The sequence below is a fragment of the Haliotis cracherodii genome, unplaced genomic scaffold (genome assembly GCF_022045235.1).
Source record: "Haliotis cracherodii isolate W230 unplaced genomic scaffold, xgHalCrac1.p SCAF_22, whole genome shotgun sequence".
Taxonomy (NCBI): domain Eukaryota; kingdom Metazoa; phylum Mollusca; class Gastropoda; order Lepetellida; family Haliotidae; genus Haliotis; species Haliotis cracherodii.
Window position 1 is genome coordinate 11,578,597 of NW_027266278.1, and position 18,471 is coordinate 11,597,067.

Here is an 18,471-nt window from a genome sequence, read left to right on the forward strand (position 1 = left end):
ATATTGCGGGGATATTGCTAGAATATTGCTGAAAGCGGTGTAAAACCATATCTCATCCAATGGTCCTTCAAGTACTTGTGTGGGGGGCACGGGTGGCCCAGGCGTCTAAGGCGCCGCAATCGCTGTGCAGAGTTGCGTCCCTTGGGCACGCCAGAAACCTATGATTGTGGGCTCGAATCCCGGTTTGCCCCGATTATGTTTCTAGGTTTATCAGCACCATACCTGTGCTCGTGGGTTTCACCGAAGTGGGTATCGTCTGAGACCTGCTTCACTTCGGGCTTTCCTCCCACATTAAGCTGACATGCCGTGATATAACTGGAATACTGTTAAAAGCGGTGTTAAACCCAACTCACTTACTCACTCATGCTTGGCTGTTACCAATTTGACTAGATCTGTTTCATTCAATATTGTGTTTGATACACTAAACTACGGTTATAACGAACTCAAATGGATGACTAGTTTTGGTGTGTTATAAACGTAGTTCGTTATGAGCATATATACAGTAAATGGTCGGGACAAAAAAACGGTTTGTTATATCTGTCTCTTTGTTATAAGCATGTTCTTTAGAAACATAGATTACTGTATATTACTGAAACCATGTTAAAGAACACCCACAATTTGAAGGCTCTGTGTTGCAATATTCACCAGCCATGACAGATTATCTAGATACTGTAAATCGTGAAATTAATGCATCTCCAAAAGAATGCATCCGCTGGCCCCTAGCCAAAAAGGTGACTCAATATGAATGAGAGACAACCTCCTCTCAAGCATCAGTAGATTTATATCTAAAGAAAAGGTCCTCTGTCAGGTTTACAGGAGAATCCTCACCTTAGTCCAACCTTACATTAATCCAATCACACACCAAATAGCACCGCGTATTAGCGCGGGAATAGAGTACTTCCACTACATGAGCGCTGGCTCGTGTGGGCCTTTGACGCAATTGTCAAAGAATAAAGACACTGTGTTGCGTGGGTGGTGTCTGGCTGGACTTGCAGGTGTGATCAGTGATGACATTAGTGAGAAGAACTCTTTCTTGACCTCAGCAGTGACAATTCACAGGATGAAATTAGTGATTGAATGATATTGTTTATGTATTTGTTACAAGTGCTGCTCAATAAACAGTGATGTGGAATACATACCGTATTCGACGTAACAAGCGCCTCTCTCTAATAAGCGCCCATGGTGATATTTGCTAATATATTTGCTAGTGAACAATCCCAATTAGCACCCATTCCGACTGATCAAGGTGCACAAGACTTATTGATTCGTGTATAATATGCACTCGTGTGTTATATGCACCCTTAATTGTGGGCAATTAAATTCTGGAAAATATATCTGTCATGTATGATATGAACATACTTTTCTTTTGTATCATTTCAGGCTGTCAGCAACTTTTCAATTTTTCAACTCTGTTTTTGTTCTCACCAAAATTATGTTCTAATAACTCAGCCCACTATTTCCAATTTTGAGAGCGCCCTGGACGCTTATTACGTCGAGTACGGTAGTTGTTTACTATGTCTAAGTTGGTATTTCTGCTATCCAAAATGTCTTATTGTTGGTATAAATGCAATGTTTAATAATGCGAGCAAAGACCACTTGCATTTATTTCACGCTCGCGTTAATTTCAAGATTTACAGTATTTGACAAAATCAGCTGTTCTCTCACTTCTATTGAGTAGTATGTTTGGTTGGTATGGCATGTTTACTAGACCTTGCTTCAGTGGTTGAATGAATGTTGAATTAATTCTGTGTCCCCAGCTGTGACATTCCTGGAATACTGGAAGAGAAAGAATGCCAGCTTAGCTCACCACTGGGATGTGCTGGACTTTGAGGAGGAAGGGGTAGGTCTTGGAATTGAAGAAGGCGTGTGTCATGGTATAAAAGAAAGGGGTAGGTCTTGGAATTGAAGACGGCGTGTGTCATGGTATTAAAGAAAGGAGTAGGTCTTAGAATTGAAGACGGCGTGTGTCATGGTATTAAAGAAAGGGGTAGGTCTTGGAATTGAAGATGGCGTGTGTCATGGTATTAAAGAAAGGGGTAGGTTTTGGAATTGAAGACGGCGTGTGTCATGGTATTAAAGAAAGGGGTAGGTCTTAGAATTGAAGACGGCGTGTGTCATGGTATTAAAGAAAGGGGTAGGTCTTAGAATTGAAGAAGGCGTGTGTCATGGTATTAAAGAAAGGGGTAGGTCTTAGAATTGAAGAAGGCGTGTGTCGTGGTATTAAAGAAAGGGGTAGGTCTTAGAATTGAAGACGGCGTGTGTCATGGTATTAAAGAAAGGGTTAGGTCTTAGGCCTGGGTATTACATGTTGGAACTTGCTCTGTATTACATTTGCTTGGCTAGGGGTAAGTCTTGGTATTAAAGAAAGGGATAGGTCTTGGTATTAAAGAAAGGTATAGGTCTTGGTATTTAAGAAAGGGGTTGGTCTTGGTATTTAAGAAAGGGATAGGTCTTGGTATTTAAGAAAGGGGTTGGTCTTGGTATTTAAGAAAGGGATAGGTGTTGTTATTTAGGAAAGGGGTAGGTCTTGGTATTTAAGAAAGGGATAGGTCTTGGTATTGGAAGAAATCGGTGGTCTTGGTTTTGGAAGGAAGCGGTAGGTCTGGATATTGGGAAGGAAGGGGTAGGTCTGGGTATTACAGGTTGGAACTTGCTCTGTATTTCATTTGCTTGGCTTCAGGAGCGCCCCCGACCTGAGTATGCTGCCAAGGCCCCTGAATTCAAGGAGAACCCGATCACTGGGGTGAAGGAGCCCTACTTTAACCCTCGGGACCGAATACCGAGGATACTTTCTGGCATGGCGGTCATTGTCATAATGGTGAGTCACATATTTGAAAGGGCTCATTTGCCTAATAAAACATTTCTTGTATCACAGCAATCCCATTAAAATCAGATCTTAGTTCTCGCTACCGCCAACCACAGATCTGAGGTCATCCCACTACAGGTCGCTTCAGAACAGCCTTTCGCAAAAAAGGGGTACTTCTGGGTAATGGGAAGGAAGGGGTAGATCTGAGTACCCCTTTCTTCCATCATATAGCTGGAATATTGCTGGGTGCGCCGTTAAACAACAAACAAACAACTTGGATTTTGTTCATAATGTTGTTGTTGTTGTGGTTGTTGTTGTTGTTGTTGTTGTGGTTGTTGTTGTTACACTATGTTCATGAATAGAATTGCCTGACATGCACAATGGTTACTCGTAGGGCCAAAAGTCCTGGTTCTTTTACCGACACGAAAATTGTATGAAGACCATTTCTGGTGTCCCCCACTATGGTACAGCTTGTATATTGATAAAAAATACTTGTAGCCATATGGCCACTTGCTAAAAACTTAAACTTTGTGGCCTGAAAAAAAACTATGACTGTCTGCTTGTGTTGCAGATGGTGCTTGTCATCGTGTTCATCATCGCTGTGATCATGTATAGGGTGCTTGTGAGCATCCCACTGTTCGAGAACAAGGCGCTGCGGTCGAAAGCGTCCATGATTGCCAGCTTGTCTGCTGCCGTAGTCAACTTGCTGCTTATTATGGCGCTCGGCAGGGTGTACGAAAAACTGGCTTTAAAACTCACACAGTGGGGTAAGAAAATGTACAAATCACTCTCTCACCATGCAGTTAGGTACTCCTTGTTGATTGGTTGCTGAACATGTGTATGCCTGCTGACAGATAAGGTAAAAATATTATGTAACCCAGTGGAAAATGCCAAATGTCTTACCAATGTTAAAATGAAATGATAACATTATTTCGAAACTAGAAACAAATGCAATTCAGCAAACTTAACTGAGCATATCCGATTGTAATAATGTGTTTCATATTTTGCGATATTATACATTTTGACTGTTATTTAAGGCTTAAAAAAAGAAAAGAATTGGTTCTCAGGCAATTGCTTTTGAAAATATAGTATGGGTGCGCTGTGTGTTTTTGTTTTTTTCTTAGTTCAAACAAGTATGTAACCAAATAAACAGATGTGTAACCGAATACAATCAACGTGGGAAAGGGCCTCCCTTCATAAAAGTATTCCTTGATGAGTAATTTACTGGAATACAGTATTTGACTACCGTTGGAGTTTGAATATGTTTGGATGATTTTTTATTTTTTTTTAAATGGAAATAAAAGCGAAACATGCGGTGAACGTTATGATGATGCGAGCAGTGCTTGAGAAACAAGACTATTATTTTTTTAAGCCTGACCCTTACGCTTTGACCATGCTCCCAAAGTTTCTCAAAATACTTTCCCCCACACTGTAAACATCTCCTCAGAAACATGAGACCACCGAAGCTGAAATTTTACCACATCCAGGAGAGCTACAGTGATGTGGCACTAATTGTTTTAAATATTTCTATTACAAATTATTTTTAAAAAAAATTGTGTGTTTTTCTCCAGAATATCAAATGTCTCTAATATTCTCTTCTTTTATGCAAAACGTCCTTTCAGAGCGTAAAATTTCGAATTGATGGACTCAGATTGTTGACACGTTTATGCTTGTCAAATAAACTAAGTCAGTGTTGGCACCTGAAGAATGAGAGCAGATGATATGATCCCATTTTCAAAGAGCTCCTGAAGACTCACTGCTCAATTGGCCATCAAAGCATGCTGTTCAATGTGTTGCTTTGATGTTTGCAGAGATGCATCGAACCCAGAGTGAATTTGAAGACCAGCTGACATTTAAAGTGTTCATTTTCCAATTCGTCAATTTCTACTCTTCCATCATCTACATTGCTTTCTTCAAAGGAAGGTAAGACAGTCTCTCGCTGGCCTTCAGACCGGTGCCATTGCTAGGACATTGACTGATTGTGTGCTGAAGCTTGAATTCAAATAGGGCAATGATATGGAAAAACATTCATCAAAGTTAAAATCATGAAAATGCCCTAATGCTATTTATCTGTGGTAAATAGATTGGTTAGATTTATACCCCAACACTGATCCTTAATAAAGGTAGTTTTTAAAGGGGGACTTTGTGCTTGTCCTAAAAGCAAATACTGTTGTGAAGGGAAGAGAACAACCCCAACGGTCAACCCTAATATAAGTATTATTTAAAGGGGGACTTACTACTGGTCATAAGAGCTAATACTATTGTGATAGGAAGAGAATGACCCCACGGTCAACCGTAATATAAGTAGTATTTAAAGGGGGACTTCTTGCTGGTCTTGAGAGCCAATACTATTGTGATAGGAAGAGAACGACCCCAACGGTCAACCCTAATATAAGTATTATTTAAAGGGGAACTTACTACTGGTCATAAGAGCCAATACTATTGTGATAGGAAGAGAACGACCCCATCGGTCAACCCTAATATAAGTATTATTTAAAGGGGGACTTACTACTGGTCATAAGAGCCAATACTATTGTGATAGGAAGAGAATGACCCCACGGTCAACCGTAATATAAGTAGTATTTAAAGGGGGACTTCTTGCTGGTCTTGAGAGCCAATACCGTTGCAATAGGAAGAGAACGACCCCCAACGGTCAACCCTAAAATAATTATTATTTAAAGGGGGACTTACTACTGGTCATAAGAGCCAATACTACTGTGATAGGAAGAGAATGACCCCACGGTCAATTGTAATATAAGTATTATTTAAAGGGGGACTTCATGCTGGTCATAAGAGCCAATACAGTTGCAATAGGAAGAGAATGACCCCAATGGTCATGCCTAGTAGTATTTGAAGGTGGAGTTACTGCTTATCAATAGCATCAATACCATAGAAAGAGAACGACCCCAATGTTCACATCTAGTTGTATTTAAAGGGAGACTTGGCTTGGCTAATTGGCAGTCCAAGCAAATTTGATTAATGTCCCTGAAATAACAGTTCCTTGTCCTGCTGGTTCAAATTGTATGAGTACCAGTTCAGAAATTATGAAACCAAATTACAAGGACAATGTCTTAGTTTGTCACATGGTATTATCTATGTCTAGGCCAAGGCAGGGCACCAGATTTTCAGCAGAGCATCCCTTTAAGATGTGGCTTGTATTCAGTTGTGGTGTTGCCATCACTTAAGATAATGTTACATGATAAATGATAACACCATGTAGAGACAGAATAGTTTCTCTGTTTAATATCTGTTTCACTTTTTCCAGATTTGTTGGCTACCCAGGCCATTACAGCCGATTGTTTGGCTTGAGGAGTGAAGAGGTAAAACTAGAACAGGAGAAACATGTTCTTCTATGAAATAATACACAATCTTATCAAAGCTATTTATATGTTTCACCACCTCCGTGGTCTAGTGGTAGAGTGTCCGCCCAGAGAGCGGAAGGTCCGGGGTTGGATCCCCGGCCGCGTCATACCAAAAGACGTTAAAAGATGGTACTTGTTGTTACCCTGTCTGGCGCTCGGCATTAAGGGGCTAAAACAAGGACTGGTCGTCTTGTAGTCAGTATACTGTGTCTGAGTGGGGTATTCATGTTAAACTGCGGCATGGTATCTATGTGGGCTAGCACTATAAATCGGCATCAGTCCGGACTAGTACAAGCAGCCACACACACACACGTGCATGCACGTCGCTATATAAGTGCAATAATCTTGGACACGACGTTAAACCCAAATTCACCTCACCTTACTATTGATATGTTTATAGAATCATGAGACACATGAAAGTTGAATTAAAAATATGTTTTAAGTTCAAGGAACTAAATAAAGTTGAATATTCAGACAAAATGTTGAACTTTATAATTGTTATCTCCATAAATAATTATGAATGGCATTAATAGGCTTTCATACTATGTAAATCTTAAAGATTTATACAAGATAACGCAACCATGAATTGCAGAATGAATCCACAAATCCCAAGTTGGTGTGATATAATATAAGTGTATGCATCGTTACAGGTAACATGTTTCTGTTACAGTGTAACAATGGAGGCTGTTTGATTGAGTTAGCCCAGCAGCTGGGCGTCATCATGATTGGTAAACAGATGATAAACAACGCACAGGAAGTGTTAGTGCCGTAAGTAGCGTCATCGGACTCAAACCGAGATTACAGATTAATATTTGGGAGTAGATTTCTTAATTTGGTTGAATGAGTGAGTTGGAAGCGCCATCGGACAGCAAACAGAGATATTTCAGATGAAAATTTGAGAGTAGATCATAATCAGGGTGAATCTGTGAATTGAACCATTGACACATGGATCCTGGCACAACTAAGGGATGCAACTCTGAACAGTAAATGGCAGCATCTTACACCATCAGTGGCATTGCATTACTTTTAATAGAAGGAAGTTTTGTTTTCTGCTTAGAAAGTTAGCACGTAAATTATACAAATATCTTGACAATTTCTGTACGGGTTTCTACATTTCAATGCCACTCCCATGAATTCAGATAAGTAACAGTCTGTGTTAGTGTGTAGGTAATATATATATCTTAGCAAAGCACAAACACTAAAGATGAAATACAAAGGCTTGTAGTAAGGAAATCTGTTGTCATGGTGTGCACTGGCGATGAACAATGATGTCGTGAAACCTGCTGATGATGATGGTTCCCAGTGAAATCATCCAGGTTAACACAGTTCTGGATTAAGAAGCCATGGGTGAGGAGAAATGTCCTTAAGTTTACAACAGCCATTGTCCTTCAGGCAAGGTGTCACAAACTAACAGGGCTCCAGACTAACAGGGATTCTGTGTCCAAGGACAGCCCTCGTATCCCTGGTACTGTGTGTCTAAGGACAGCCCTCCTTCTACCCTGGTACTCTGTGTCTAAGGACGCCCCTTGTTCTACCCTGGTACTCTGTGTCTAAGGGCGGCCATCATTTTACCCTGGTACTCTGTGTCTTGTGCCCTGTATGTGATTGTTTGTTCTATTCTTCCAGGAAAATGAAAACATGCTGGCATCGGTTTAAGGCAAGGATAGACAGCAACGCCATGCAGACTCGGTGGGAGGAGGATTATAAACTCATCGAGAATGAGGGACTGTTCCAGGAGTACCTTGAGATGGGTGAGTTGTTGGGGTGGGTAGACAGGTATATAAACCTACCAAGAATGAGGGAATATTCCTGGAGTACCTTGAGATGGGTGAGTTGTCGGGGTGGGTAGACAGGTATAAACTTACCAAGAATGAGGGAATATTCCTGGAGTATTGGGAGATGGGTGAGTTGTTGGGGTGGGTAGACAGGTATAAACTTACCAAGAATGAGGGAATATTCCTGGAGTATTTGGAGATGGGTGAGTTGTCGGGGTGGGTAGACAGGTATAAACTTACCAAGAATGAGGGAATATTCCTGGAGTATTTGGAGATGGGTGAGTTGTTGGGGTGGGTAGACAGGTATAAACTTACCAAGAATGAGGGAATATTCCTGGAGTATTTGGAGGTTGGTGAGTTGTTGGGTTGGGTAGACAGGTATAAACTTACCAAGAATGAGGGAATATTCCTGGAGTATTTGGAGATGGGTGAGTTGTTGGGGTGGGTAGACAGGTATAAACTTACCAAGAATGAGGGAATATTCCTGGAGTATTTGGAGATGGGTGAGTTGTTGGGGTGGGTAGACAGGTATAAACTTACCAAGAATGAGGGAATATTCCTGGAGTATTTGGAGATGGGTGAGTTGTTGGGGTGGGTAGACAGGTATAAACTTACCAAGAATGAGGGAATATTCCTGGAGTATTTGGAGATGGGTGAGTTGTGGGGGTGGGTAGACAGGTATAAACTTACCAAGAATGAGGGAATATTCCTGGAGTATTTGGAGATGGGTGAGTTGTTGGGTTGGGTAGACAGGTATAAACTTACCAAGAATGAGGGAATATTCCTGGAGTATTTGGAGATGGGTGAGTTGTCGGGGTGGGTAGACAGGTATAAACTTACCAAGAATGAGGGAATATTCCTGGAGTATTTGGAGATGGGTGAGTTGTTGGGGTGGGTAGACAGGTATAAACTTACCAAGAATGAGGGAATATTCCTGGAGTATTTGGAGATGGGTGAGTTGTCGGGGTGGGTAGACAGGTATAAACTTACCAAGAATGAGGGAATATTCCTGGAGTATTTGGAGATGGGTGAGTTGTCGGGGTGGGTAGACAGGTATAAACTTACCAAGAATGAGGGAATATTCCTGGAGTATTTGGAGATGGGTGAGTTGTCGGGGTGGGTAGACAGGTATAAACTTACCAAGAATGAGGGAATATTCCAGGAGTACCTTGAGATGGGTGAGTTGTTGGGTTGGGTAGACAGGTATAAACTTACCAAGAATGAGGGAATATTCCTGGAGTATTTGAGATGGGTGAGTTGTTGGGGTGGGTAGACAGGTATAGACTTACAAAAGAATGAGGGAATATTCCTGGAGTATTTGGAGACAGGTGAGTTATTGGGGTCGGAGGAGGATTATAAACTCATCGAGAATGAGGGACTGTTCCAGAAGTACCTTGAGATGGGTGAATTGTCGGGGTGGGTAGAGAGGTATGAACTCATCAAGAACGAAGGACATGGTTGGTTTGACTTGCTGCTGATGTGTGTCTATGTCTTGGTCCTCCAGTCCTCCAGTTCGGCTTCATCACCATCTTTGTTGCTGCCTTCCCCCTGGCGCCATTGTTTGCCCTCCTCAACAACTGGGTGGAGATACGCCTTGATGCCAACAAGTTCGTGAGTGAGACACGTCGCCCTGTGGCTGAACGGGCGGAGGACATAGGGGTGTGGTTCCAGATCCTCGATGCCCTGGCACAGTTAGCCGTCATCAGCAATGTACGTAGTCTACACTGTCTACTGAAAAAATATTTCTCAGATATTGAGCCCCTGTTTCGGAAACAACAGTGTATAACTGCACAATGTTATTCTTGTAGTCCTGGACAATATATTCTACTAAATAGAAGTTAAGGAACACTAAATTTTTCATACGAATATTGTTAATCTTTCATGGCTGGTAGCTATGTATAGGATAAAACACGTCTGAGGGTTGTTAGGATATTTAAAACCCGCATCCCGAGGGATTTTCCGAGGGAAAGGGTTTTAAATATCACAACAACCCGAGGGGAAGTGTTTTATCTAACTTATAAACCGAAAAAAACAACTTAAAACAACATTCATCAACATTTTTATGTTTCGAACATACTCTCCATGAACATTAGGAAACGGGCGTAAAATATCTGTTGCTTGCATACGGATCTTCATAAAGAACATTCTAAAAAGCAGTGCGACTTATTAACGCCTCTCTAACCTAGTGGTACACTCACTGGGCTACAGATATGAAGGTTGCGAGTTCGATCCTCGGGAATATAAAGAAAATATTTGTCATTCGATTTTACATTTCATTACATGTTACAATCTGAAGGGAAGGTATATTAATAAAATACCCAGGACATTATATAAAATCCCTGGGATATTATAACACATTATATAGCAAATATGAGTTGAATATCCTATAAAATCACAGGGATATTATATAAAATCCCAGGGACATTACAACGTCCCTGTTTATAAGATTTAACCCGACTTGAGAACAATAGGATGACGTCACCGGAGGTTTATAATGCATCACACAGCCTTCCAATTGAACATGTTCTTAACTTTTCTTCTTTTCTTTTGTTTTAGTTTTATTTCCCAAGGCTGATATGTTACATTTAATAAACAATAGATGATACATGTACAGCTTTTTAGTCCCTTGAAGATCTAGGTTAGAATTGGTCTGCATCAACACAATGCTTGTTGTAAAAGGCGACTATGCTTGTCGTAAAAGGCGACTAACAGGATCAGGTGGTCAGGCTTGCTGACTTGGTTGATGCATGTCATCGTATCCCAATTACGTGGATCGATGTTCATGACGTAAATCACTGGATTGTCTGGTCCAGACTCGATTATTTACAGACCGCCGTCATGTAGCCGAAATATTGCTGAGTGAGACATTAAACAACAAACAAACAAACAGCTTTCGGCCAATGATGTCACAAGGGTCTGCAAAGCATTGTGATGCAATTTCATTGCAGCAATATCTACAGTGTAGATATCGCTTGATCACACCCAAGCGATATCTCCTGTGGGAGCCAGTTTTGGATGATAAATCAGTGTGTTCTTAACTTGTTTTGAGTAGTATAAAAAGTTTATCCTGTTGTCTGCCTATGTTACTAACTTTGATGAAGCAATAATTACTATGTATGTGTGGCAGCAAAATGGCATCTTTGTAGTCATGGACAATGTATACTCACTGCCAAAGATACACGAATACCATACCATACCATGTGTGTACAGCTGATTGCTGTTTCCGGCTTAGTTTACGAGAACATACACAAGGTAATCTTTATCCCTGGATGTAAAACAATGCCTAGCAGAACAGAAAATACAATTTAAACGGGAAAATCAACATGTCTGGTGATTTATTTATCTCAAATTTCGAATGTGTACTGACCAAGTTTCTCATCACCCGTTCGTTTACCGAAATTCGCTGAAGGGGTAGTTCTACAGTGTAATTTTTTTCTGCGCTTGATATTCGGAATTTAATTTCCAAAATACTGAATCCGTTAGAGAGGAGTGTGCATTATACATTGGTACGTACTATACTCAAGAAAATACGGTTCTTGTTGGTTAATATATGAAGAATTACTCCTATTCAAGAGACATAAGTGTGGTTCGATGCACAAACAAACATAGTGTTATGTTGCGTAAACCGACGCTCGTGAATGCGTCGCATGTGACGTCATAGATCCATGACCCGAGATGCACCATTTATCTCGTGCAGAATATTGTGGTAAGAAGAAAGACACTGTGGTAACACTTCACTGACTGTTCGTGTTGTCAATAAGTAGTACACGTTGGAAACAGCTCTTCTCAACAAACATACGGGGCGGTCGGGTAGCCTAGTGGTTAAAGCATTCGCTCATCACGCCTAAGATCCGGGTTCGATTCCCGACATGGGTACATTTAGTGAAGCCCATTTCTGGTGTCCCCGCCGTGATATTGCTGGAATATTGCTAAAAGCGGCGTAAAACCAAAACTCACTCATTCACTCAACAAACATACTACGTTTCTATATGTTTCTGTGGTTCGCTTTTCTTTTGTCAGTGAGTATACATTATTTAACCTGTCTCATGAATAAATTAGGTTGCTAACTCTGAAAATCAACATCCGCCTCAGAAATACCCATGAATACTTGACGGCAAGATGAAACACAAAGAAGTAGATTTGAATGCTCAGTGAGTGTATGGACCAATTCCTGCAGCAATGATAAGGTTGTGTCCTTAGATACTTGTCATGGGATGCAGACCTCCAGATAACTTTTTGAGCAATTGAGGTTTTTTTTACTTGAAGGTTTCTATTTTAATTAGGCTATTACTTTTTTCATTGGGTAACCAATATTTTTTTTCACTCATCTATTCATCACTCTATTGGGTTTTTCCCAAAATGAGTAAGCATTTTGAGTTTAAGTTTTGGTTTGTTTGTTGTTTAACGCCGCACTCAGCAATATTCGAATCAATATATATGACGGCGGTCTGTAAATAATCGAGTCTGGACCAGACAATCCAGTGATTAATATCATGAGCATCGATCCACTCAATTTTGATCGATGACATGTATCAACCAAGTCAGTGAGCCTGACCACCCGATCCCCTTAGTCGCCTCTTACGACAAGCATAGTCGCCTTTTACGGCAAGCATGGGTTGCTGAAGACCTATTCTACCCCAGAATCTTCACGGGTCTTGAGTTTTAGAAAAAATGAAATAGTGTTTTAGATGTATATAACGGTTCTAAATATCGGCTTGACTCGGAAAGTAAATTAGCTCGTAATTGTGTTTCGGAAATTAGCGCCATTGTACTCATGCTGAAAAACCTTGTTGTATTTACGCATGCTGTTTTCAAAAATTGTGTTTTTCATTTAATGCATGTGTTTCTGTAAGCAAGTTAATTGAAAGTAATTGGGTTTTGAATAGTTTTGGGGGGTATTTTATGCAAATACGCAGCTTATCTGTAGCTCTGGGTATTGATAATAATGATGATATTCAGTTTGGTTTCAGCGACGATGCAACAACTTTGCTGGATTGGTAATGAGAGACCTCAATCTGATAAAACATTTATTCAGTATCGCTTAGATATGGAAAACCTCCCTTGAGTAAAATACTATTAAGTTTAGATTAAATTTAATATTCAATATTTTTCTTTTCTCAGAGGATAAAGTATGCTGAGCCTGAATAAATAATAATATTAATTTTCTCATTCAACTATTGTGATACAGCACATTATATCAGACAAAAAAATAGAACCCCCCTAAATAATAACATGTTACCCTTGTATGAAACTATAAAAATAAGAGGGCATGGGTTGCCCAGTCGTCTAAGGCGCCGCAATTCGCTGTGCAGAGTTGCATCCCTTGGTCGCGCCAGAAACCTATGATTGTGGGTTCGAATCCTGGCTCGCCCCGATTATGTTTCTAGGTTTGTCAGCACCATACCTGTGCTCGTGGGTTTCACCGAAGTGGTAAACGTCTGAGACCTGCATCACTTGGGGCTTTCCTCCCACATTAAGCTGACACGCCATGATATAACTGGAATACTGTTAAAAGCGGCGTTAAACCCAACTCACTCACTCACTATAAAAAATAAGACGTTTCTCTTGCCCAAAGTCATCATTTTTATAGGGTAGATTGATAGGCAAGTACCTTCTGTTTTGAAGATCTGAATTTCTGTAGTTTAAAGAGTAAATTTATTAGTAATAAGTTGAGACATTTTTTTAAGATGACAAGTTTCAGCAAACCAAGCTGTATGTGATGTGTTGACTATTTTCAGGCCTTCCTTATAGCTTTCACGTCGGAGTTCCTGCCACGATTACTGTACCAGTACGAGTACAACTGGTCTCTTAGTGGCTACACCAATTTTACACTGTCGACATCGCCCAACGGGACAATGAATGAAATCTGCAGGTACTGACACCACTAACCGTCACATTGTCTTTTACAGGCGTTCCTAATCGCATTCACGTCCGAGTTCCTACCGAAACTCCTGTATCGGTACGAGTATAGCTGGACGTTGACAGGGTACACAAATTTCACCTTGTCAGATGCGCCGCAAGGCACTCTGAAACAACCGTGCAGGTAGAACTCTTTGTGTTCACGGGTGGCAGTTGTTTTTTTTTAACACATCTTCATAGTTTAGCGGGCGGTCGGGTAGCCTCATGGTTAAAGCGTTCGCTCGTCACGCCAAAGACCTGGGTTCGATTCCCAATATGGGTGCAATGTGTGAAGCCCATTTCTGGTGTCCCCTGCCGTGATATTGCTAAGAGCGGCGTAAAACCATACTCACTCACTCATAGTTTAGCTCAGCAGGGAATCATGAACGGATCTGTGCCCTTTGTCTGTCGTCAATTACATGTGGCAGTAGGTGAGGTGAAATAGAGTTCATGTCGCGTCCAAGATTATGGCACTTATATAGTGACGTGCATACATGTGTGTGTGGCTGTCTGTGTGTGTGATTTTATAGATTTTATAGTGATAGCCCATAGAAATATCATGACGCTGTTAAACATGAATTCCCCACTCAGACACAGTATACTGACTCCAAGCCGACCAGTCCTTGTTTTAGACCCTTAATCTTTTAACGACTTTTGATATGACGTGGCCGATGATCGAACCCCGGACCTTCCGCTTTCCGGGCAGTAGCTGTAGCTACCGTTTTCACTGACATGCTTCGCCATGAATCGAAACTACAATAATATCAGTTTCCAATCTTAGTCTCTGGGAGAAACCTTGAATGTCATATTTGCCGTGATGGGGTGTGCAATGAAAGGGCCTGGCTTCCAAAGCACAGCAGTTGTTGCGTGAGGACAATTATCAATTTCAATACCTTCAAAAAATTTTATTTTTTTAAAGAAAGGATTGATGGCAGTCTGCGACTTGTCCGGTGACTTAAGCTCAGCTAATAATAGTCCACATAATGACATTAAATTCTGCTGAAAAAGATGCCAAGAGCCAAATTAGGCTCGTAGTCTTTAACTATTTTGGCACAGACTCTGATGACTTGTCTGAACTTTTCCCACAGAGACCCCATGGCACCGTTCCACAAATTGATCTTAGCGATAATCACCTCGGATTACTTTGCGGAACAGGGCTGAGAGCCTCACACATCATCATGTAAAGACACCAGGGCTCCAGTTGCACAAAGCTATCTTAGTGCTAAGGTGATCGTAGCTCACAATGGCTTACCTAGGCTAACAAAGGCTTACGTGCTAAAGTAGCTTTGTGCAACGGGCCCAGGGCACTTTGGGCTAATTCGGTAACAATAGTTAAATTATTTTCTGGACATTCTTCATTTTTCAACCCCAAACCAACTTTGCTCCTAATTTCCTCCAACTTTAGTGTTGGCATTTCTCGGGACCAAACAAATCTGTTTTTCATGATTCTTGCTCAAGGTAATTCAGCTCCCTTATGAAATTGCTTCTTGACATGTTTTGTCAGAGTGCACCTGCCATAGATTTAACGATTTCACATTCCCAGATCCCTATTTCAATTTCCTCCTCATGTTTTTGTGAAATCCAATCATTCTCTTCATCCCTGTCAGTTGTTCCTTCAACTGCCGAATCTTTCCAAATTTCACAGGATATGGATTTTCTCTGATTTTGAAGCATTTTACAGTTGATTCATTTGAATCATAGCTTTTCTTTTCTTCTTGTTCCTGTACTTCATTAGTGAGAAATGATGTTTTATTATGTATTAATTCCGAGTGATTGATTAGGATATTTCTCTGACACGCATATACTCCATGTGATTGGGCTTCGTCTTATTTTACATTGTCAGTATTTTAATAAATGAGGGGCGGTCGGGTAGCCTGGTGTTTAAAGTGTTCGCTCGTCACGCCAAAGACCTGGGTTCGATTCCCGACATGGGTACAATGTGTGAAGCCCATTTCTGGTGTCCCCCGCCGTGATATTGCTGGAATATTGCTAAAAACGGCGTTAAACCATACTCACTCACTCACTCACTCATTTTAATGAATGAAAAGATTATATCAATATTAGTGTTATCTTTATATTTCTTATAAATTATTTCATTTCATATTTTTTTCCCTTCTATATGTCATGCATCATTTGTAAGGCAAATCATTCATATGTTAGTTTTAACATAAACTTGAGGTTTATGAAAGGTAAATGACTTTGTTTTGTGTTGACATTATTAAACATACCTGTGAATGCAGTTTTAATAAAACAGTCTGTGGGACTATTACCAGGTAGACATTTCTGTTCAATAGAACAATTAAATTATTCATATATATCTTTTTGGGCAAAGCAGATATATATGTACTGGGTTCGTAATGATGCATGTTAAAAATATTTTGTACTGCCTTCATATGTCATACACACAGTTGGAAGGTAAGTAGTACTTGACTAAATGATACATGTGCACAACGTATGTACTGAAGCTATATGAAGTTTTCATGTTCTCCTGTTCTGCTACCAAGTTCTCAATGTCAGGCAGAGATTCTGTCTGCCTGTTGGAATATTGTGTAGGGCCGACCACTTCGTTGTACATTGGTGCGTGCATTGGTGCGTGCCTGCGTGTGTGTGTGCGGGCGGGCGTGGTTAAAGCATTCGCTTGTTACACCGAATACCCAGGTTCAATTCCCGACATGGGTACAATGTGTTAAACCCATTTCAATGTCCCCCGCCGTGATATTGCTGGAATATTGCTAAAAGCGGCGTAAAACCTCACTCACTCACTCACTCACTCACTCACTCACTCACTCACTCACTCACTCACTCACTCATTGTACATGGCATGCTTGAAGATACACACAAAAACAAGAAATCACGACACATTTTGCTCGGGGGATCCAGCATGTCTTGCGAGTTAAACAGGAGAAAAAATTATTTCTCTACAATAAAAAATATTTTTAAACATTCCACGCATCCTCCAGAATATCATATGGTATGTGCCTCATACAGCCATGGTCAGGGTTCTTGCAATAACGTGATGTATTCTGCCCCCCAGATACAAAGACTTCCGAGATCCTAATGGGGAGTATTCCTTATTTTACTGGCGGCTCCTAGCAGTCAAGTTAGGATTTGTTATCTTGTTTGAGGTAAGTCACCAGTGTGTAAACTGGGTAGAACACCAGGAATAGTATTTCAGTTTATGTCGTGAAAGTCGAAATTGTTAATAGCATTTAGTGATTAGAACTAAATGCTTTTATGTCAACGTCAGGCTTGGCACTGTTGCTCTTATTATTACAGCTAAATACCTTCATTCTGTGCGTCTACGTGCTGGTTTGCACGGTGCCATCGTCTTTAGCCTAGATCCGCTCTTGGCACGTTCAGAATAGGAGCGTTTGTTTATATTTACTATGTCATCTTGTTTGCGTGGCATCGGATCAAGTGGCACTTGCTCTCCAGCTTTTAGCAATACAATACATATTTTCTATTCTCGCATTCATCTGTGGTTTGTTGCAGTTGTTAACTTTTTTTGACAAGGGGGTCAAATATTTGTACAAGTATCACTTGTCCCCAACTTGATTCAAATAAAACTGTTTTCTATCAAAAAAATCCTGGGGGCCCAACTGCCCCCCCTTTCCCCCTGGCTGGCTACAGCACTGAGTTTGTTGTGGTAGTTGTTCGTTGGTGCCAGTTAGACAGGATGTAGTTTTCTTTAAGATGAATAATTTATCCATATGTTGTTAACGTATTGGTTGAGTGTACAAACTATTAATTTTGATTTTATGCAAAACTGTTATACAATTCTGCAAACTGTTATATTTTTCTGCAAACTGTTGTTAGAAAAGAGAGATTTCCCTATGCATCAAATAGCGTGAAGGTATGTGTAGTCAATAAGTTTGTTTGTTGTTTAACGCCACACTCGGCAATATTCCAGCTATATGCAGTCTGTAAATAATCAAGTTTGGACCAGACAATCCAATGACTGACATCATGTGCATCTTTCTATGCAATTAGGATACGACGACATGCATCAACCAAGTCCGCAAGCCTGACCACCCGATCCGTTAGTCACCTCTTACGATAAGCATAGTTACTTTTTACGGCAAGCATGGGTTGCTGAAGACCTATTCTACCCCGGATCTTCACGGGTAGTTAATATGTGCACCAAGAGCAAAAGAATGCAGAATACCACCCTCGATGACTGCCATAGTTACACTCATAGTTTTACCTAACTGTAGACACCAGGGTGCCGTTGTACAAAACAACCTTAGCGCTACGACTGTGTAACGGTATGGGAGTTACGATCACCTCAGTGTTAATATGGCTGTGTACAATGGCACTCCAACTGTTTATTTGTCGTGGGGATGATGTCATGTAGTGTGTACAATGGCACCCTGACTGTTTATTTGTCGTGGGGATGATGTCGTGTCGTGTTTTCGAATCCCTGTTATGTCATGACACTAATGTTACAGCATGTCGTGTTCGGCATCTGCCGGATGATCGACATCCTGGTGCCGGACGTGCCCGAGGCGCTGGAACTGAAGATCAAGAGAGAGCGCTACCTGGCCAAACAAGCCCTGGCTGACACAGCCACCATAATGATGGTAAGCGGAGACAGAGAGATCAGCATCATTCATTGTAAAAGAATCGGTTA

General features: G+C 40.8%; 1 protein-coding gene across 1 annotated transcript in view; it reads left to right on the forward strand.

Moving 5' to 3' along the window:
- LOC139471416 (anoctamin-7-like) overlaps positions 1 to 18,471 on the forward strand; it is a 144,908-nt gene that overhangs the window by 123,612 nt on the left and 2,825 nt on the right. The window contains exons 12-22 of the mRNA XM_071253781.1: positions 1,758 to 1,840; positions 2,681 to 2,818; positions 3,378 to 3,573; positions 4,618 to 4,729; positions 6,072 to 6,126; positions 6,839 to 6,936; positions 7,795 to 7,919; positions 9,448 to 9,653; positions 13,682 to 13,815; positions 16,876 to 16,966; positions 18,290 to 18,421. Coding sequence (XP_071109882.1) covers positions 1,758 to 1,840; positions 2,681 to 2,818; positions 3,378 to 3,573; positions 4,618 to 4,729; positions 6,072 to 6,126; positions 6,839 to 6,936; positions 7,795 to 7,919; positions 9,448 to 9,653; positions 13,682 to 13,815; positions 16,876 to 16,966; positions 18,290 to 18,421 — 1,370 coding nt within the window. The remainder of the gene's footprint in view (positions 1 to 1,757; positions 1,841 to 2,680; positions 2,819 to 3,377; positions 3,574 to 4,617; positions 4,730 to 6,071; positions 6,127 to 6,838; positions 6,937 to 7,794; positions 7,920 to 9,447; positions 9,654 to 13,681; positions 13,816 to 16,875; positions 16,967 to 18,289; positions 18,422 to 18,471) is intronic.